At 34.5% G+C, this 23,338-nt stretch overlaps 3 protein-coding genes across 3 annotated transcripts; all 3 read left to right on the forward strand.

Annotated features, from left to right (window-relative positions):
• Positions 1–824: 824 nt before the first annotated feature.
• On the forward strand, positions 825–7,440 carry LOC124912135 (RNA polymerase II subunit 5-mediating protein homolog). The gene is made up of 5 exons (XM_047452701.1): positions 825–893; positions 5,078–5,247; positions 5,687–5,774; positions 6,970–7,065; positions 7,117–7,440. Exons 1-5 carry the CDS (start codon positions 825–827, stop codon positions 7,438–7,440), a joined length of 747 nt encoding a protein of 248 aa, XP_047308657.1.
• A 6,153-nt stretch (positions 7,441–13,593) lies between these two features.
• On the forward strand, positions 13,594–16,987 carry LOC124920290 (calcium-dependent protein kinase 17-like). Its single transcript, XM_047460746.1, has 8 exons — positions 13,594–14,674; positions 15,080–15,223; positions 15,300–15,452; positions 15,625–15,740; positions 15,822–15,989; positions 16,065–16,192; positions 16,373–16,472; positions 16,569–16,987. The coding sequence occupies exons 1-8, from the start codon at positions 14,047–14,049 to the stop codon at positions 16,665–16,667; spliced, it is 1,536 nt and encodes a 511-aa protein (XP_047316702.1). The 5' UTR covers positions 13,594–14,046; the 3' UTR covers positions 16,668–16,987.
• A 1,012-nt stretch (positions 16,988–17,999) lies between these two features.
• On the forward strand, positions 18,000–21,697 carry LOC124920291 (transcription factor TGA2.3-like). Its single transcript, XM_047460747.1, has 9 exons — positions 18,000–18,288; positions 18,371–18,473; positions 18,583–18,648; positions 18,733–18,792; positions 18,872–18,949; positions 19,073–19,124; positions 19,712–19,983; positions 20,092–20,337; positions 21,309–21,697. Exons 2-9 carry the CDS (start codon positions 18,402–18,404, stop codon positions 21,453–21,455), a joined length of 993 nt encoding a protein of 330 aa, XP_047316703.1. The 5' UTR covers positions 18,000–18,288; positions 18,371–18,401; the 3' UTR covers positions 21,456–21,697.
• The last annotated feature ends 1,641 nt before the right edge of the window (positions 21,698–23,338 follow it).

The raw sequence follows: 23,338 nt of genomic DNA on the forward strand, positions 1-23,338 counted from the left end.
TATAATTAATTTATAATCGTTCCAACTGAAAAAAGATACATTTAATTCAAATATCAATATATACCCAATCATAATAATTATAATGATAAAGACAATAATGTGTCCTAAAAAATAGGCTATAATATTGAATTCTTCTTTCTAAAAATAGACCAAACAATGTAACTGTTTATCCCAAAATTTTCTCTAATTTAATGTATATAAAAGTATATTCTAATTTAAAAAACTTTTAACTCTAGATACAAATAAGAACGAATTTTCTTCTTCACTATCTAACTCTATCTACAAAGACTATTCTATCTTCAATGAGTCTACATATTAATCTTTCAGCTCGATAATGAATGTTTAAAGTCCAGATTTACTTAAAAGACAACTACTAATGAATGTTTCCTATATTTAACATATAACATAAAGATCGATCCTAACTGTTAAACATTTATAAATTAACCAACTGAACACTATGAAGTAACCTCATTTCTATCAATCTACATCCTACTCTTATTAATCTATATCGAGATCTTAACTTTCCTTATTATGTGATAATATTGTATTTTGTAATCTTTGAAAATTCAGTTCATTGGGATATTATGCAAATTAATAAGAGCATGATAATAGAAATGAGATTACTTCATAGTATCTAAATACAAATAAGGACAAACATTTATAAGTTAACATAAATGAATGTTTAAAATCCAAATTTGTAGACATAACTGTTTTTTCAACTCTATTTACATACAGTTCTATAATAGAAAAATTGTAAAAATAATTTAGACATACCTTTCTTTTTCACTGTCCATATTGACAATTAACTGAGGTGAAGTCTTGGAATGAATATCACAGGAAGAGAAAGAATCAGTTCACATCATCATCAATCATCAAGAAACCTGAACAGCCAGGTAACATGTAAGGCTATAATTACACAGCAATTGCTATGCAATTTCAACAAAGGCTAATAATTAAAATTGGATTATCAGATTATGTTGTAATACATCCAGTTTCAGAAAACACTTATCCAATTTCAGAACAGAAAACTAACAGCATCTACTATATTAGAATTGGATTATCAGATTATTATATTGTAATACAGCTAGTTTTAGAAAACATTTATCCAATTTCAGAACAGAAAAATAACAGCATCTACTATATTAGAATTGGATTATCAGATTATGTTGTAATACAGCCAGTTTTAGAAAACACTTATCCAATTTCAGGACAAAAAAGTAACAGCAGATTATGTTGTAATACAGCCAGTTTTAGAAAACATTTACCAATTTCAGAACAAAAAAAGTAACAACATCTACTATATTAGAATTGGATTATCAGATTATGTTGTAATACAACCAGTTTCAGAAAACACTTATCTAATTTCAGAACAGAAAAGTAACAACATCTATTATATTAGAATTGGATTATCAGATTATGTTGTAATACATCCAGTTTTAGAAAACACTTATCCAATTTCAGAACAAAAAAGTAACAACATCTACTATATTAGAATTGGATTATCAGATTATGTTGTAATACATCAAGTTTTAGAAAACACTTATCCAATTTCAGAACAGAAAAATAACAACATCTACTATATTAGAATTGGATTATCAGATTATGTTGTAATACAGTCAGTTTTAGAAAATATTTATCCAATTTTAGAACAAAAAAGTAACAGCATCTACTGTATTAGAATTGAATTATCAGATTATGTTGTAATACAGCCAGTTTCAGAAAACACTTATCCAATTTCAGAACAGAAAAGTAACAGCATCTACTATATTAGAATTGGATTATTAGATTATGTTGTAATACAGTCAGTTTTAGAAAACACTTATCCAATTTCAGAATAAAAAAGTAACAACATTTACTATATTTTAGTATGAGAATCACAGAATATAAAATTACTGAGAATAATAACAGTATCTACTATATTTCAGTATCAAAATCACAGAATAGAGAATTATTGAATCCAAGATCAAAGCAGCCAATATGATGGATATAATTAATAATTCTAATCGCACCTCTCGATGTGAATAAAATGATAGGACCAAAATCCTACCTCACTGTAATTTGAAATGCAAGAAGTAGAAGAACCCGACTTGTCGCGATTCCAGACGAACAGAAGCCCCACGACGCCACCCAAAGTGAAATTGACAGATATCACAGGAAGAGAAAGAACCAGTTCATATCATCATCAATCATCAAAAACCTGAAACATAACCAGTTCACATCATCATAAATCATCAAGAAACCTGAAACAGATGTGAAATTTGCATAGAAATAGTGGCATCGCAGGAATAAGAAGAACCAACGAACATAATCATCGATTGTCAAAAACCTAAATCAGAAATGTAAAGTTTGAGTACAAATTATGGCAAATGTCTGGGAATAAGAAGAATTTGCTCAAATCATAATCAATTATCAAGAAATCTGAAACAAGAATGTGAAGTTTGACTAGAAACGGATCAGATTGAAATGAAGAGACTAAAGTTTGGGTGAATTTCATTAGATAGAGTGGAAGAGAAGACGGTGAGAGAAGAGAAAACTGAGAGAAGAGAATTAACGGTCCGTTTGTTTTAATACAATTATAATTTTTAGTTTTGTTAAAAATTAAAAAGTGGATATTGACGTGGTAAATTAATTATCCGATGTGTTGTCCACCTGTCAAAATATTAACGGAGTTAAAAATTCTGTCTATTATAGTGTAAATTTAAAAACAATGTTAAAGGTTAAGTGTTAAAATAATATATTTTAAGTTAGATGATAAATATGAAAAATATTTACAAGGAAAGTTACAAATATGATAATCTTCCCATTATTATGATTATTCATTAGAATGGGGAAATTTGACGAAATGACCTTAAAGATTGGGTTATTTGATCTTTTGGTAATTTGTTATTTTTTTTGCGCTCGTGGTGCTCTATTTTTTTTATACGATTTTGCCCTTGTCGCGAAACGCTAAGTGACTTAGCGTTTCGCGAAGTGGATTAGGGGTTTGTATAAATACTCAAATATTTTCATTTCCTTATTTTTCTTTTTCTCTCTTCTCCATTTCTCTCATTCACTTCACGGCGGCCGACGGCGACGACGGCGACGGAGTTTCATTTATGTTTTGCATGCAGATTTACAAGATCTTCTAACCTAACTAATTCATTAATGTTTTTATCTATTGCGGATTTACAAGATCTAACCCTAAATCTATTTTGCATGCAGGTTTCCGATTCTAGGGTTTAGGGTATGCAGGTTGTCGAGGTAGATGTTCATTTCAGATCTGATAAACAGTTATGTTCATGTTTACATTTTCTTCATTTCAAAAACCTTTTCATATTTCGTTCTGGTTCATATTTGGTCGTATTTGTTGATTTTTATTTGTTATATGGTTCATATTGGTTCATGTTTGAGCATTTCGTTAGGTTATTATTTGTTATTTGTTCATATTTGCAGAAAATCTCTGATAAAAGCGTATGTGTTTCCGTTTCAGATCTGCTTACCGTTTCGCTACGGACTTACCGTTTCGCTACGGACTTACCGTTTCGCTACGGACTTACCGTTTCGCTAAGTAGTACCTCGCGATTCGCTAAGTGTCAAGATTTTTTGTTATTTATAGTTAATCATGAACTTCATTTGACAAGGTATCTACATCACTTCATGGTTATGAAGAGAACCTGTGTTAGTAAAATAAACCTTATAATTTTACATTAATGGAAACATTTAGATTCTTCAGAAAATGCTTTTGAAGAATCTATCATTGACCTCCAGATAAGCAAAGATTGGCTGACTTTGATTTCGTTAGTCATTAAGCTAAAGAAATAAATTTCAAACAATTTTCTCTTATCTTGAGTTCAATGATAGCTTCTTCAAAGGCTTTTTCTGAAGAATCTAAATGTTTCCATATAAAATTATAAGGTTTATTTTACTAACACAGGTTCTCTTCAAAACCATGACTTTGTTGTTGATACCTTGTCAAACGTGATAGATTACCTATGAAACCAATAAAATTTTTTGTACTTGACGATTCGCTAAGTACTACGAGCTCCAACTAGGAGAATGGTTTGAATTCGATTTCGTTATTAAACAAATATAGTAGCGAAAACGTATTCAAACCATCATCTCTTAACTGGAGCTCGTTGACCTCGCGATTCGCTAAGTACCTCCCGATTCGCTAAGTACCTCCCGATTCGCTAAGTACCTCGCGATTCGCTAAGTATCTCGCGATTCGCTAAGTACCTCGCGATTCGCTAAGTACCTCCCGATTCGCTAAGTGTCTTCCGATTCGCTAAGTACCTCCCGATTCGCTAAGTACCTCCCGACTCGCTACGGAAGTTGAAGAGACGCGCGTACGCACACGCGCTATACCTTATATATTCAAAAATTTCAGAACATTTCATTTCAACCGCCCGACTCTCTCTCTCTCTCTAACCCATTGTCTCTTCACTGAATCTTGTCAAGGCCGATCATTTCTGCTTTCTTCTCGTTCGTCATTAAGGTTTGTTCATTCTTCTCTCTGCCGATCATTTTCTGTTTTTTTATTCATGAGTTTCGGTTTTTGCATGTTAAGTGTAAATGCATGTTAAGTGTTTCTTTGTCTTTTTCGTTGTTTTTATTAGTTTATGAAACGTGTGGTCCATTTTTGTTGTCTTCTGTTCAGTATATATTTTTTCGCCATTAAAGTTTCGCAAGGTACCTCCCGATTCGCTAAATACCTCCCAATTCGCTAAGTACCTAGCGATTCGCTAAATACCTAGTGGTGGCCGATCATTTTCTGTTTTTTTTTATGGATTTTGGTCTTTGAATGTTAAGTTTAGGTCTTTGTTTCAGATTTTTTGTTTAGGGTTTTTGCATGTTAAGTTTTATTGTTTGTTTCTAATTAGTTATGTATGGTTATTGCTGTCTTATGTTTAGTTAACGGTTTCGCTAGGTACCCCTCGATTCGCTAAGTACCTCCCGATTCGCTAAGTACCCAGCGATTCGCTAAGTACCTAGCGAATCGCTAAGTACCTCCCGATTCGCTAAGTACCTCCCGATTCGCTAAGTACTTATGGTGTATGTGTTTGTTCTTACATTTTTAATGATGTTGTTTCTTTTGTAGATGGAAGAAACAACAATTACTGAGTTTCCTGGTCGGATTTCGTGGAAAAGTGCCCTCACCCTGAAGAAGATTGTTAATAAGTTCGAGGAAATGGATCTTTTGGAGAGTGTGTACAATACCCAGTTCAGATCATTATTCACAGCCCCCTCTTGTAGTTCTCAGGAACTATTGTACATCATATGTTGATGAGGAGGTTAAGCTCAAACTCCAAGGAGATAACTTTCATGGTGAATGGGCAAAAGCCTGTATTTGGTATGAAGGAGTATGCGTTGGTTACCGGCCTAGGTTTCGGAATTTTTCCTGAGTTAGACCAAGAAAAATTGCGTTGTTGTCCACCTCTCTCGGTGAAATATTTTAAAGGGAGCATGAGTGTGAAAATGTGCGATTTGGAGAAAGCTTTTTTCAAATGCAAAGACAAGGAAGATGCATTCAAGATGGGGCTGGTATGCCTGATTTGCCAGTTCTATTTACATTTGACCCAAAAAGAGTTATATTTCCAAAAATACTCAACATGGTGGAAGACAAGGACACTTTCCTCCAATATCCATGGGGGAAGGTCACCTTTAGAGCCACCCTCAAGGGTTTAAACAAGAACATGAAACATCTCAGTACCTCATATTTTGAGAAGAAAGAGAAGGCTGAAGATCCTTATGCTCCTTTTGCATATAACATATATGGGTTCGCATGGGCACTTCAAGTGTGGACGTATGAGGTCATCGAAAACTTTATCCCTAAATTCGCCAGAAGGAATCAGATTAATGACCCTCTACGCCCAAGGTTGTTACTCTATCATTCCAACAAGAAAAACACCTCGATCGAGGTAAAGACTGCCCTTGAGACCACGGATGTGACTAAGATGGAAGATTCCTCCATGGAGAAGAGGTCATACAGTGGTGAGGAATTTGATCAAATCGACGAGACAACTGATGATTTTTTTGAGGGATTTACTGATGGGAAGGTAATAAAAGATGATTTTGATGAAGATGAAGAAAGTGAACATGAAGAATGTACTCCTAATCCCCCCAAACCGGCCACCAGGAAGAGAAAGGCTGAAGCTACTCTTAAAGAAGCAGCCAACTTGAAGAAGAAGCTTGCTTATGAATCGATTCCGGCCCGCATTCTTACTCCCCCCTCCGCGACCTCAAGTCCTCGGGCTCAGACACCTTCTCCTCGGGCTCCAACACCTTCTGTTGGATGTGAATTTAATGAGATGAAGGAGGAGCTGAAAATAAAGATGAAAGAGGAGCTGAAAAAGCTGAAAACAGAGCTCATCAAAGAGCTGAAAATCACAATCCAAGAAACTCAAGAAACTCACTTTGAGTCGTTCAAGAAGATGGTTTTTAGTATGTCTAAACAGTTGTTAGACAAATACAACAAAAGGATGTCCATATTATTAACCAGATTAGATGATATGGAGGAGAATATAAAGAAGAAGAAGAGTAAGAAGAAGGATTCTAAGAAGGATGTGAAGGTCGAAGAGGAGAAGACTACTGAGGTATGGAGATATTGAATTTTGCACTTTACATTTCATTTCGCTAAGTACATATCTGATCTGACCAGTACCTATTTTGCAGGTTAAGGATTCTAAGAAGGATGTCGAAGTTGAGAAGAGCAAGGTTGAACAGAAGGAGGAGAAGACAGAGGTATTCTGCGTACTTGTCGTTTCGCCAAGTACTCTTCGTTTCGCTAAGTTAGTACTCTTCGTTTCGCCAAGTACTTTTCGTTTCGCTAAGTTAGTACTCTGCGTTTCGCCAAGTACTTGTCGTTTCGCTAAGTTAGTACTCTTTGTTTCGCCAAGTACTTGTCGTTTTGCTAAGTTAGTACTTATCGTTTCGCCAAGTACTTGTCGTTTCGCTAAATTAGTACTGACCAGAATTTTGTCTATTTTGTAGGAGATGATATCGATGCAGGGGACTGTGGGGGATGATGAGAAGGTGAATGATGGGAATGATGGGAAGAAAGATGATGTAAAGGAGGACGATGAGAAGGTGGAGGATGAACGAAAAGAGGATGATGAGAAGGTGGAGGACGATGAGAAGGTGGAGGATGATGTAAAAGAGAACGATGAGAAGGTGGAGGATGATGTAAAAGAGAACGATGAGAAGGTGGAGGACGATGAGAAGATGGATGATGAGGCTAAGGTGGAGGACGGTGAGAAGATGGATGATGAGGCTAAGGTGGAGGACGGTGAGAAGCTGGATGGTGTGGCTAAGGTGGATGATGTGGAGGTTGATCTGAAAGTGAAGGTGAAGGATCTGAAATTGAAGGGGAAGGATGAGAAGAGTGTGGGTGTGGATGTGAAGGCACAGACAAATGAGGAAATTATGGGAGGAGATGACAATGATGACAATGATGATTTCTAGTTATACAATACTCCTCCTAAAGGAAATTATGGGAGGAGAGTGAGGAAGCCGAAAAAAGATGACTCGTACACCAACCCTTCTTTGTCAAAACTGCCCAAGACAAAGGATCCAATGAAAGTGAATCACCTTCAAAAATTTGAAGATGAGCTGCTGGATAAAGTAAAAGCATGGTTGGTTGATCCAGAAACCGATAATCAGACAAAGGATGTACATCTTTGCCAAGCAAAGAAGGATATGTTTGTTAGAGTTATAACAAGGTTGACATGGCTTGAAGACACTGTAAGTCGTGCAAATCAATTCATTATCCATTAATACTCATCGTTTCGCTGAGTACTCATCGTTTCGCTTAGTACTCATCGTTTCGCTGAGTACTCATCGTTTCGCTTAGTACTCATCGTTTCGCTGAGTACTCATCGTTTCGCTGAGTACTCATCGTTTCGCTTAATACTTATCGTTTCGCTTAATATTTAGTCAATATTGTTTGATATATACTGAATGTATGTTGTATACTCCCATTGTGCAGGAAATCGATGCATTCTGCCATCTATTGCGGAAAAGGATTTCCGACTATCCCAAGACATATAAAAATTCGCATGTGGCAATAGGGGATTGCGTATTGTCGGATAGAATCAGGCGAGAGCACATGGATTTTATTAAGGATCCGACAAACTATCCAGTCGCCGAATTCAAAGACTATTATATGGGCGCACCACATAGATATATGCCCGAATGGTCATCAATTGACGATGTCTACATGCTTGTGAACATTAACCAGCGACACTGGATTTTGTGTGTAGCACGTCTTCAAAAGTACCGCATTGACGTGTACGACTGTGATGCCTATCTTTATAAGAATCCGGATCCTTATTTGAAACCCTTCTGCGACATGATTCCACATATATTCACAAAGACAATCACTCCTGGTGAGAGGGTAATGTATCCTAAATTCAACTTCGAAGGCCCCATCCCACCAATGACTTACAAACGGTTACCACACCCCAAAGTGAAAACCGCTGCAGCTAAGGTTGGAGAAGTCCCACGGGCAACAGAGAGCGGGGACTGTGGGGTTTTCACGCTAATGTATATGGAACACTTGAGCGCTAATCAAGCCGTGCACAATGTGACCTCAGAAAACATGGAGTTTTTTAGGCAGAAGATGGCGGTCAGGTTATTCCATCAGATTATCGAACCTTAGTGTAAACATTATTTTGAAGTAAATTGTGTAAATTGTGTAAATTGGATAACTTATTTTGATGTATTGTAAACCTTGATGAATATTTTTGAAGTTGGATGATAAATTATTTTGATGTATTGAATTTTGAACTTGAATTGCAGAAAACATTCAACGTAAAAAACAAGTGTAACCCTTGAATTGACCCTTCAACGTACAAAAAAGATAACCTCGAATTGACTCTTCGTTTCGCTAAGTTAGGGTCATCGTTTCGCTAAGTTAGTACTCTTTGTTTCGCTAAGTTAGTACTTGTCGTTTCGCTAAGTACCTCCCGATTCACTAAGTACCTCGCGTTTTGCTAAGTACTCAGCGTTTCGCTAAGTTATTACTCATCGTTTCCCTACTCATATACTACTACTACAACATACAACATAAACTTTAAACCTGAATTAACAACATAGTATCTTACGCATAGTATCTTACCAGTACCATAGTTCAATTAACAACATATATTACAACATAGTATCTATCAAGCTAAAGATTCATATTGTTGAGATGATGACTCATGCTGCTTAGATGATGAAGCTCTTACAGTAGATGGTGCAGGCATCACTGCTTTGCATGTTGCCCTATTATGTCCTAGCCCAGCACATGAGCTGCATCGTCTCGGGACCTTACGGACCTCACCCTGGGATGACCTACGCTTTGTTTGTGGTCTGCCTTTCTTAACCTTTACATTTGGTTTAAGACACGAACGTTGCTTGATATGTTCGGGAACATCCCAATTTTCTTCATCACCAGGAGGATAACATGTCTCGGCATATGAATTTATCCAACACTCAGTTGTGTAATACCTATGTGCAGGGAAAATATAACGAATTATTAATTGGTTAAACAGAATGAACACGTGAGCTAAATATTAATACCTTGAACAAAAGTCATAAGAAACCAAATTCCGACTACGGGCAGCAGCCATTGCATGCGTACAAGGAAGACCCGAAACTTCGAATACTCTACAAGTGCAGTTCATGTCTTTCAAATTGACTTTGAAATGGGACTGATTGTCATGCACATAAAACTCGAATCGGTTAAGCGATTGGACTGTATAGAATCTGGCCTTCTCGAATACCTCACGTAACACCTTCTCATAATTTGGAGATAAAACTTCTTCGTGATTAAACGCTCTTTCTCTTCTATCGTTAAACCAATGTTGTATTGTGAATCTTAAATACTCAGCCATTTCTGAAATGGGATACTTTCTAGCTTCCCTGCTCTGACTATTGAAACTCTCAGCATAATTGCTTGTGAGTTGATTGTATCGCTTACCGGGAAAAAATGCTCTACTCCATCTTTGGAACCCAATTTCTTCCAAATAGGCAGCAATCATGTGATCTTTAACCTTGATCTTGTCAAACCACCGATTAAATTCGTGAACAGTGTACGCTCTTGAAGCCGAATCAAACTGCATGACACTTATCACTTTTGAATTTGGCCACAATATTCATCTTTATGTGATATGTGCACGCACCGTGGTCTGCTTCTGGGAAAACAGCACACAAGGCATTAGCGATGCTTGGGTGTCTGTCGGATACGAAGACGAGATCATCAACTAATCCAATTGCGTCTCTTAGTTTTTGCATGAAATAAGTCCAGAAATTATTATTTTCTGAATCAACAACGCCGAATGCGACAGGATATAGTTGCTCATTCGCATCCAATGCAATAGCCACCAATAATTGACCACCCACCTTGTGCTTAAGAAAACTAGCATCAACACATAATACAGGACGGCAAAAGGATTTGAAACCCCTAATTGAGAGGCCTAGGGACATGAACATATACTTGAAGTGGCCGAGCTCGTCTGTCTGTATGTCGATTATGGTACCAGGATTACACTTCTCCAACATGTAAAGGTATGATGGCAGTATTCCATAGGAATCCTCTACCGTTCCTCGCACAGCTATTAAAGCATTTTCCCTTGCCCTCCATGCCTTATTATAAGTAAAAAATATCCCATAAGTTGTCTGCATGTCTTCAATTATTTTCTTAGGCAAGTGGTTATGATGATGGTCCATGTACTTGCTCTTCACGCACTGCCCAATAACCCATGCTGGTGTTTGCATTTTTTTCTTGGGCCTCGACAAAACTGAGCATGAGTGTTTTTGCTCAAATTTCCGGATCTCAAACATCTCAGAAAACTTACCTTTCACAGCCCGCAAGCTCCACTTGCATGTCTCATCCAAACATTTGAGTTCCCAAAGATTTTTCTTGACTTCTCCACTTTGAATTCAAAATGACTGGTCATCGCATATTTATATAGAGCAAGTTGAAGTTCTTTTTTATTTTCAAACAACGAACCGACTTCCAATACGGTTTCACTAGTTAATGCCATCGCAAATGTGGGGTCTGGCGGTGATGTGTCTGTCGGGTCTGTCGATGGTGTACCCATTGAAGATCGTCTTGCACTAGATGGTGTACCCATTGATGATCTTCTTGCACTAGTTGGTGTACCCATTGATGCCTTTCTTGCACTAGTTGGTGTACCCAATGAGGATCTTCTTGCACTTGGTTGTATAGGTATTGATGCTTTTTCACCACTATTAACATGCAAGTCCTGAGTAAGTGGGATGTGAGGCAAAGAACTTTCTCCGGCTTCATTTTGACTTTCAACAAAAAATTCCGAGGGTACAACAGGTGGTACAAATTTTTGAGTAAGTTGTGGTGGTAGTATACTTTCTTGAGTTGGGTATGTAAGTAGTGGTATTTTTTCTTTAGTAAATGCTGACTTCTCCACTACAGATACACACAATGGTGACACTGTTCGACCCAAAATCAAGCGTGATAAATATGTGTTCAAATCACCATCATTATCAATAAAAACAAGTTTTGGATTTCTGATATTCGGAATATCATACTTCACTTGGAGCACTAAATCGTATGTTGATATCTGCACATTAAGTCTATCGTAGAGTATATCAAGTAATTCAGCATAACAGGTACTTTGGGGTAGATCAAATGTTTTGATTGAAGATGCATCAAAATACAGTATTCCATCAGCATCAAGTTTCCACTCTCTATTATAGAAAACGAAAACTTCAGCTGCAATAAAAAAACATGATTTGATTTAGAGACGGATAATTAATACTTCGCGAATCGCTAGGCACTTAGCGAAACGGAAAGACATTCGCGAAACGGGAAGGCCTTCGCAAATCGTTAGGCACTTAGCGAAACGGGAAGGCCTTCGCGAATCGCTAGGCATTTAGCGAAACGGGAAGAAAACCCTAATCAATTTCAGAAACCGAACATCAATAAAACATGCTTAAAATACACGTATCTATTGGAACAGTGCTCGTGCTCGTCGTGGAGCTCATAGTGGATTTCGAACGAACCGTCGCCGCCGAGATCTCCGACGAGTTCGCCGCCGCCGCCGGAGTTTAGAGAGAAGGAGGAGAAGAGCGGGAAGAGAGAGAAGAAGAAGAAAAGAAATGAAAAAAAAGTACGGAGGTTATATTAAATAGTAAGGGTAATCTGGACATTTCACATATCGTCACTTCGCGACCGCGACAAGGGCAAAATCGTCCAAAAAAAAATAAAATCGCCACGAGCGCAATAAAATTAACAAATTACCATCGGATCATCTTTGAGGTTATTTGATTAAATTTCCCTTAGAATGTCTTTGTCTCTCATTCTCCCTCGTTCACATGGTTATCACCTTCACCATTGCCGGTTTCCCAGGTGTTGGAGTTCTTCACGGCGACTATGCTCGTACGAACTCCATCTGTTACTTCTATCTTCATCCTCCGCGAATCCCTGTAATCCTCCAGTTTATGTTCGAAATATTCGAATTGATTGCCGCAGCAAAGAAACCATCTTCAAGAACAAGGAAGTCTAAATCAAGAACAGAAGAATCTTAACTACTACAAAGGAAGACAAGACATAAAAACAACAAATCTTTCAGATTAAAACTGAGGACGTTGTCACTAATGATGAATTAAAAGTGACAATGGATTTATCTCAGTGCGACGCCCATGACTTCTTCGTGCAGTATCTATGTGCTTTCGGCATTGTTTTTGCGGTAATTTCCCTCAAGAACTTTTCTCGTATTGTTGATTTTGTGATGTTGATGAGTTCTGCATTTTCTCTGATTATAGAGAGCTCATTTAGCTTCGTTTTTGTACTGAACTAACTGTTAGGTCTAACTGCGTAATTTCAATATGCTCTTCAATTGGCAAGCAGCAAATGAGTTTTGTCTTAGGCTTGTTATAAGATTGACAGTGTGTTAGGAACCCTAAATTCTTCATATAGAGAAAACCTAATCTTATTGAGAAACAACTATTAAGAAGATGATATAAAGAAGCTTAACATAATTATCCTAACCAGTTAATACCAATTATCTAATATTCTTAATTAAACAGCCACATATCATCACATGATTGCCATTCAAAACCCTAATTTATATTTCTTAAGAAGAATGGACTTTAATAACCTAGCTGAGAGTAACCATGGAGAGTGGCTTCATACTTAGACCAAGTGTTTAGGCCTATTAACAAGATTTGTCAGGTTTATGATCATAGATTTCCACAGTTTCTGAATTCTAATTGGAACTCTGAAGTAGCTGATATAATTTGGAGAATTAATGATTTCAAAGATGATGTATTTGTTGTAATTCCTTCCCAAGTTCTTCATCATGAATCCCCTACATTTTTTGCCATGAAAATGACATTTAACCCCACATTTTCAGTAGATTGCTGTAAGCAGATATATTGAATGAAGGGTATCAATGGAATCGATAGAACTATTAGAAGAACAAGAAGGGTCCAGTTCAGACGTATTAGACCGAAATGAGGAAGCACGCTTTGGAGTAATTCTTTGAAAGATGATCCAAGTAACTTTCCACTCTTCACCCTTCAGCATTATCCTTATTTTCCTCAAATTGTTTGTCTGTTCTGCAACTGTTATGATTTTTTTTTTTCTATTTTCCGTCAAAAAAATTCTAAAGCAGAAAAAAACACCCTTTTTCCTTAGATAAATGTAACAAAAAACAATTAAAAATATATATAACAAAAAGGTATTATTAAAAAAATTGGTTGTTTCCCGGGAAATTCTCTATGCCTCTACCTTAGGCAGTTAAAATATTAAACTACTATTGAGAAATAAAAATTCTTGAAACTTTTCCTTCCACTTAATTTTTGAAACAACAGGTAATCTCTATCAATTCTCTCCCAATCCCCCCACCTAATTCATTTTTATCCCTTCCTTATCTCTCTTGTACATTCTCTTGTTCTTCCTGTAATTTTATTTTCTTTTCTCTTTAGGCCTCAAAACCCCCCAAAATATTTTCTTTAAACTTAATTCTTCCTCCCCTCACCCTATAAATCCCTCCATTTCTTCCTCTATTTGTCCCTCTGTCTCCGCCTTCATTATTTTCCAATAATATGGGGGGCTGCTGTTCCCAGAGCGACCCCGACTTATCAAATGATCCTATGGATCCCTCTAGAGCGGGCCAATCCTCAAAACCTGGAATCTCCGGGAAGTCTGGGAAACCTGCACAAATTGGGCCGGTTTTAGGCAGGCCGATGGAGGATATCAAGTCAACATACACAATTGGAAAAGAACTTGGACGGGGACAATTTGGTGTGACCCATTTGTGCACAAACAAGGCAACTGGCGAGCAATTTGCGTGCAAGACAATAGCCAAGAGGAAACTTGTGAACAAGGAAGATGTGGAGGATGTAAGGAAGGAGGTTCAAATAATGCATCATCTTACTGGGCAGCCTAATATTGTGGAATTGAAGGGAGCTTTTGAAGATAAGCATTCAGTTCATCTTGTAATGGAACTTTGCGCAGGCGGGGAGCTTTTTGATCGGATTATCGCTAAAGGACATTACACAGAAAGGGCGGCGGCTTCGCTTTTGAGGACGATAGTGCAGATCGTTCACACTTGTCATTCCATGGGTGTTATCCATAGGGATCTCAAACCTGAAAATTTCTTGCTCTTGAATAAGGATGAGGATGCTCCTCTTCAAGCTACGGATTTTGGTCTCTCTGTCTTTTACAAGCAAGGTTTCTTCTTCTTTTTCTTCTTAGTTTTGACCCTGTTTGATGAAGGGTTATTTGGATTTAATCTAAATAACCTCTTACCCATTGTCAATACCATCAATATTCTTTCCTCAGCAAAAAATGGTTTAATGAAATGGTTTTATCCTTTAAAATAAAATACCATAATTATTCAAATGATCAACTAAATCAACTAAAGTATTCAAATATCTTTACATTATTATTTTTAACATTATAAAATATTGAATACAAAGGATGTTTCAGCCGTTTAACCCCAAATTTTGATTTTGTTTTTTTAAATAACCCATATTTTTTCTAAATAATCCTACATCAAACAAGCTCTAATATTCTTCTATACATATATATATATATTTGATTCAAATGATAAACTGGTATTTTGATTTGAGACAGGGGAATTATTTAAAGATATAGTGGGGAGTGCATATTATATAGCACCAGAGGTATTGAGAAGAAGATATGGTCCAGAAGTAGATATTTGGAGTGTTGGGGTGATGCTTTACATTCTCCTATCCGGAGTTCCTCCATTCTGGGCAGGTTGATAATTATGTAAATAATTTGTTAATTTCCCATCTCAAAATAAAAATGAATTAATTTTGATGTTCGAAATCAGAATCGGAGCACGGGATTTTCAACGCCATCTTGAAAGCACATGTCGATTTCACAAGCGATCCCTGGCCGTCGATTTCTCCAGGAGCCAAAGATCTTGTCAAGCAGATGTTAAATTCTGACCCCAAGCAAAGGCTAACTGCCTTTCAAGTTCTCAGTTAAGTTTTTATGTATTAAATATTATATTATTTTCTAGATCATTCCAATTTATTACAATTATAATAAATGTAGCTTTTTTTGGGATCATAATCTAAATTTAAAAAATGCATATTTTGTTTTAAATTTTTAATAGATCTTTTGGTTAATGTTGCTCCTTTATGAAATTTCAGATCATCCATGGATCAAAGAGGATGGAGAAGCACCTGATACACCACTTGACAATGCTGTATTGGGAAGACTAAAGCAGTTTAAAGCGATGAACAATTTCAAGAAAGTTGCTCTTCGGGTATTTAAACCATTTTGCAATGTCCTAAACCCCCCTTGGTTATTAAAAAGACAATACTAATCATTATCTTGTTTGAATTAGGTCATTGCTGGATGTTTATCAGAGGAAGAAATTATGGGATTGAAACAAATGTTCAAAGGAATAGACACAGACAACAGCGGCACAATAACACTTGAGGAGCTAAAGCGAGGATTAGCCGAACAAGGAACAATATTATCAGAAAGCGAAGCTAAACAATTGATGGAAGCTGTAAGTTCCTTCAACCAACAAAATTACTACATTGCCCTTTGACGTCGCTAATTATTCCTTTTATGTCGCGACTAGGCTGATGCGGATGGAAATGGGACCATTGATTACGATGAATTCATTACTGCGACGATGCATTTGAATAGAATGGACAAAGAAGAGCATCTCTCCACTGCATTCAAATACTTTGATAAGGACAACAGCGGGTAATAATTAACATAGGATCTGAATTCGGATCCAGAAACTAAATTGTTTTTGAATCTGGTTCTAAATACAAAAATAGATTCAAAGTGTGTTTCCAAAGGGGCATCATGTTCATATGATCCTTTTTTGTAAACTTAGTTTATTGATTTTCAATGTTTCTAATAATGAAGAATTATTACCAGGTTTATTACTTTAGAGGAATTGGAGCATGCCCTTCGCGATTACGGGTTGAATGATAGTAATGATATACAAGAAGTAATATCAGAAGTTGACGCTGATAATGTAAGTATTCAATTCGTTGGTGCACTATGAAAACAAAATATTGTTAATAATGACATTTGTCCTGTTTTTTTCTCTTTTTTTTGGGGAATTTTGCAGGATGGACGTATCAATTATGACGAGTTTGTGGCTATGATGAAGAAGGGTAATCCAGATGCAACACAAAACCCTAAGAAGCGACGTGATGCGTTTGTATAATAACATTTAAACGTCAATCGCGACATCTTATGCAAATGGACATGTGTCCCCCCTAATGTTGTTCTTAGGGAAGTTAAACGATATATAAGATTGTATGTCCTTAAAAAAAACCTCAAACGAGATGTCGTGTATATTAACAAATATGAGAAAGGGTTGATTTAATTTTTCCCTTCTCTTTCGTGTATTTGACGACGATTGGGGACATTTTAGTTCGTCGGATCAATTGGTCAAGAATTTTTAAGAGGGATTCATTCATTTGGGGTGGGGGGAGGGGTTCTCTAATGTAATGTTTCTTCAATTATAATAGCCATTATTTGTTACACTTATAGACTTTTTTTCTTTCTTTTTTTTTTAATTTCTAGTTATAACTACTTATTTTTCAATTTATATTCTATGTGATGAATGAGTTAGAATTAATTATTAAAATATTAATAGTCAAAGAACAAAATAGCCTCCACGAGTAGCCAAATTTGACCACCGGTCGAAATCAAAAGTCTATTTGCTTACTATTTCTCAATTGAATAATCTAGATAAGTCAAAACTATTTTAATTCGCTCTATAATTTTACATTTTCCTCATAAATAAAAATTTATAACTTAATCTACTAAAATAAATCTTAACTAACTTAAATTAGATTTACCTATATTAATAAATAAATAAAACCTTAAGTTTCCAATAATGATAATTACAATCTTTGACCATTTGTTGACCGGTGATATTTGTTGACTGGTGATAGGGTGGAGATAATATTTTTGTTCTCGTCCTTCTGACTCCACCTTAATCTTATCCCGAACATTAAAAAAAATATAACATCATTAATATATATATATATATATTATATTTTATAAGAGTTTTAAGTTTATTTCTTTATAATAATATAAATTTTTAATATAAAAAAAATATTTATATAATTTTATAAATTAAAAAAAAATGATATAAAAGTGTTCATAAAAAATCTCCAAAACCAAAATAAAAATGGTAATAAAAAAATACTCGAAAAAGAATGAAATGAGAGGGTAAACACGATTTAGGGTGGTCTGCTTCCAAATTTTCCTACTTCCCGGTTCCCTCTCACAGGGAGGGGCAATATTGTAATTAATTTTTTATTTTATTTTTATAAAATGACTATTTTGTCCTTCCTAAGAAGATAAGAAGCAAGAAATATTTATAGAATAAATTTTAATTAAAATTATATTAAAAGTGAAAAAAATAATATTAATATAATTATCAAAATATGTAAAATTATTATTATTTTATTTAAAAAATAATAGTTAAATTTGTTATGATGATGAAGATGAATACGTCACCAACCGCACCTAACATCAAAGACCAAAAGTCAAAATTGGGGAAGTCGATCTTTCGAACGGCTCCATTGTTGAAGGTGAAGAAAGATCCAACTGTGAATCGTCAATCTCTTTTATCTCTTCTTCAACAATCCTTACCTCTCTGTAATCACTTTCAAATCAAAGGATTAGCCGTAATATTAACTGTAATCATCCATCCATCTCTAGATTTGCAAAAGCGATAGCATTACCTGCTTCCTTCTTGCTTCCCCTCTCTTTGATGTTATTCGCAACTTATCTGCTAACTGAAGCTTAAAGGAAAGTTCTACGACGTAATTGTAAGTTCATTTCTCAATCACTTTGTATTATTCATAGTCTGTTACTTACGAATTGAGCCAAATTGCTATTCATAACTATCAGAAGAAGAGATCTCTGGTATCGTCTATAGAAGATGGATATGGCTGTCATCAGTCCGATGACTGATAGTTCTACAGACGGTGACATTGACGATAGGAACGTGAGGGTAAACATCGTTTCATTTCTCTATTTGAATGATAAACCGTGTAGGATTACTGGATTTACGAAAACATTTAAGTTGTTTATATTGGGATATTGGGGGTTTGACATTGCAGTTCCAGAGTGAGCAATCTATGGGAATTGTTGGTTCTGATAATGGTGATAAGACAAGAGATCAGAAGGTAAAAAGTAGTATCGTCTTATTAATGTGTTGTTATCCCCTATTTGTTGCGTGTTTACATGAGTTACTTGATTTCTTCCTTCAGACACAACGTAGGTTAGCTCAGAACCGCGAAGCTGCTAGGAAGAGCCGATTGAGAAAAAAGGTATACCTTGTAATGTCTTGTTGGAGATTGGAAAGAAATTGTCGATTAATGTGACATTTTCTTGCCCTTTATATTTTAGGCATATGTTCAACAACTAGAAACTAGCAGAGTAAAGTTGAGCCAACTTGAGCAGGAGCTGCAACGAGCTCGACAACAGGTTTGAGCTTGTTTCACTTTGTCTTTTCTTCAACAATTAGATACAAACCTTTTCGTTTTGCTTCTGTTGAGATTGTGTATGTTTGTCACTTGATTCAGTTCTTTTATTCTTCTTCCTGTGAAGGGCATATTTATTTCAAGTTCTGGGGATCAATCTCAATCAAGTAGTGGTAGTGGTATGTACCTTGCAACATTAAACTACTATGAAACATGTTTAGTTATTACTGTAACTTATCTAATAAGCAAAATGCCATTTATTATTTACAAAAAAATAAATTAGAGTATAAAATTGCTACTATTATGCCTCGGGATTCAGGAAAGAGAACAACAAATAGGGTACTCTCATGCCCGCAAAAACAATTTATGTGTCAAATGAAACAGAATTATAACTTTGTCATGATCGAAAAGAAAACTGAAATCAAAAGCTAGTTGTTGGTCATCGCATCGACGTTGTTAAAGACCTCTCCTGTTTCTTTTTCCCATATGATCCACCATAGGGAAATCAAAATCATTCTCCAGTTTTTTTAAATTTGATTATTTTGCCCAATTAATCCATTAATCCCAAAATTCTCCAACTGAACGTGGCATAACTCAACTAATATTGAGTACCTCACAAATCATATTTCACAAAAATGAAGCGACACCTAGAAGCTTATCTTCATTTATGATTGCTGACCATGCAAATAAAAATGAAGGCTAGGTTAGTTTTGACTTTTGAGATTTTACAGTTAAATGACCTTATATATTTTCATGGCTTTTTTAGGAGCGTTGGCATTTGATGTAGAATATTCACGCTGGCTGGAGGAGCAAAATAAAAAAGTGAACGAACTGAGAAGTGCTGTCAACTCTCATGCGGGTGATACAGAACTACGCATGATTGTGGACAGGATCTTGGCTCATTACGATGATATCTTCAGGATCAAGGGTGATGCGGCAAAGACTGATGTGTTCCATATATTGTCTGGCATGTGGAAAACACCTGCAGAGAGGTGCTTTCTATGGCTTGGTGGATTCCGTTCTTCTGAACTCCTAAAGGTGGGTAATAATAATGCAATAATCACTCATTCTCATAAAAAAATGTTGGGTTTGGATTCATTCAGTTAAGTTTGTTTACTTGAAACTGAAGATTTATTATTGCTGCAGTTGCTGATTAACCAGTTGGAGCCTTTCACTGAGCAACAGCTAATGGGCATCACCAACTTGCAGCAATCTTCTCAACAAGCAGAAGATGCATTGTCACAGGGGATGGAGGCATTGCAGCAATCCTTGTCTGAAACATTGGCTGGATCTGTCAATCCATATGGTTCATCTGGAAATGTCGCAAATTACATGGGACAAATGGCTATGGCTATGGGAAAGCTAGGTACTCTTGAGGGATTCATTCATCAGGTAATAATTCCTCTTCCTTTAATATTTTCATGTTTCATTTGAAAAACCAAAAAAAAAAAGTCATTTTACTCAAATAATCCACTTTTTTTTCACGAAACAATATTTTTTTAGCAAAATCACCAAGCTTGGTTAATTTTGGGTTATTTGCAATTTTTCAAATAATCACTCTCATATCATCAATCAAATTATCAATAAAAATACAAAATTACTCACTTTATATATTAAAGGATATTTTAGTAATTTAACCAAAATAATTCACTTTTTCATCCCTCAAAATTTTGATTTTTTCCAAATAACCCAATATCAACTCACAGAATATTTTAGACCGAAAACCAGGAACTAAGTCCAAACAGGATCCGAATCCCACCCGGATGAGAAAACAGGCTGAAATAAGTTTAAATAATTTTTGTATTTAATTATTTTAGTCGATGATTTGAATGAAATAAGAAGTTATTTGGATTAAGAAAATTATATGATTTTTTTAGATTAATCTCAAATAACACAATATTCCATTATCATCACATTATTCAAATCATCAACAAAACTACTTTCTATTTTGTTTTTCATCATATATTTTTCTATACACCTAATTTACACAAATAACATTATTTTGCAATAACGATCCAACCCTTTATAACTCTTCATCAAGCAAGATCTAAATCTCAAACCGTCTAAATTTTATGGTAACCAAATAACCCAAGAGCAATCAAGCCCTTGAACATCAAACAAGATCTAGATCTCAAATTGTCTTAATTTTATGGTATCGAGTCGACAGAATGCACTGCTTTCAATTTATACTATCGATCCCAGACACACTTTTTACAAGAAAAAAATAAAAAAAAATCATAATTTGCAGTTTCAAGCAAGAGGCATACAATCAACTTTATAAAACCACCATTGCAGCAACAACTATATTGATTGATGCAAACTTTTAACAATCATTCTATATCAATGTTGTGTTTTATTAACAGGCAGACAATCTAAGACAACACACATTCCAACAACTGCATAGAATACTAACAACTCGACAATCAGCGCGGGCATTACTTGCTATAAATGACTATACTTCTCGGTTACGTGCACTTAGTTCTCTGTGGCTTGCTCGCCCCCGCGAATGAGAGAAGGCTGCCATCTTCTTCTTCATCTGTCAATATATATCCAAACTCCAAATTTGAGGATTTTTATTTAATTTGAGGACTCTATTAGACTAGTCACTTTCTACCATTGATCTAATTAGGTGTGATTTGCATAGATAGCTTTAAGTGGTGAAAGTCCCATTTGGTAGTCTTTTCAAATTCAAATTGTTGTAATTTATAATACAATTCAAGGGAAGAAAATGTCAATTATTATTGTATTGTGATTGTGCAAGTAAAGAGACAAAGAAATCTCATTCCAGGATTAGCTTGTGACATTTCTAGGTCTGGTTACAAGAATTTATTGACCTATGGAAATTTTCTAAAAATCTAGGAAAGAGCAAAGAAAGTAAGAAAAATTATGGCAAAAAAGAGAAGCATTTTATTTATTTATTGTTAAAGGCAAATCACATTCTTTAAGTAATTTATATAACTAATTGCTAAAGTTTAAGATATAAGAAATATATATAACATATATTTTTAAAAATATCATGTTTTATTTAACCTTTAATCACACATATTTAATTAGTTTTATTTGGCAGAAAGATTCCTATTACGGGATTCTCCGTTCCTTCACAGGGAGGGAAAAAACAGTTATATTTAAAAATATATATATACTGACCGTTTTTCCTCCCCGACAGAGGGAATCAGGGAATCGTAACAAGTGATATTTTCTACAAATTCAGGAGCAGATAAATGTGATACAACTAACTAATTTTCTAATTTTTTTAATTATTAAAAATAGATAAAAAAAAAACATACGATAATTTATCAATTTCATTCATAAATATTCTAAAACCATTTTAAACCCACTCCTATATCCATACCGGTTCAACTTCAATTTGTAATCCCCAATTTAAATAATTGTTCAAGAATCATTTTGTTACTTATATTCAACTGTCTTAACAAATAATAATATTTGTTGGAGTATGTATCTTTCTCCTTTGAAATGATTTTTGGGAGTATTCTTTGATATATAGAGTAGTCACTCATAATTTTCAGGTCATTGATCAATCATGAATATTTATTGTTTATATTATTTGATTGTTTTAATAATTATTTTCTCATTTTTGTAGACATGTTATAGTGTATTCTATCCTAATTTAAGGTCATTGATCAATACTCTCCTTCATAATATTTGATAGAATATTGTTTTGTTTTTTTTTTTAATACTTATTCTACTTTATCCTTCAATATTGCCGCGGAAAAATGGGATGAGTTTTTAATTCATGTTTATTGTCACCCTAAAATTGTTTTAACTGTTTATTTTGTAAATATTATTATTAAATTAATTTTTATTTATTTATAAACACTTGAATTAATAATAATATTTTTTTATAAAATAAAATAAAATATCAAGATATATCTCGTAAAACCCAAATACACAATTCTTTTTTAGAGGAAAAAGTTAACAAAAAAAAAATATTTTGCTTCTGGAGTGGTGAAAATATTAAAATTCAAAATTATATAATAGACTAAGGGATTGATCATCATATTGATTTATATCCATTTTTCTCTTAATCAGTAGAAATAAATCTCATTATAGTGGTTCACTTTCTCTCCAATAATATCCATTTTTTCTCCCATAATATTAATTTACTTTATCGTAATTATAATTATATATATAATTATATTACTCGTTACTCGTTCTTCTATAAGTAAAATAATAATAAAAGATTATGTATTTATTAAAAGAAAATTATTTTAATTATTTAAATAATATAAAAAAAATATTTAAAATAAAATATAATTAATAATAATTTTAATAAAATAACTTAATTATAATGATTAATAACAATATAATCATTTTTATATAATTAGTTTTAAATATTATATATTAATAATAAAATTATAATAAATTAATTAAA

Source organism: Impatiens glandulifera, chromosome 1 (assembly GCF_907164915.1).
Source record: "Impatiens glandulifera chromosome 1, dImpGla2.1, whole genome shotgun sequence".
NCBI classification, from domain to species: Eukaryota; Viridiplantae; Streptophyta; class Magnoliopsida; order Ericales; family Balsaminaceae; genus Impatiens; species Impatiens glandulifera.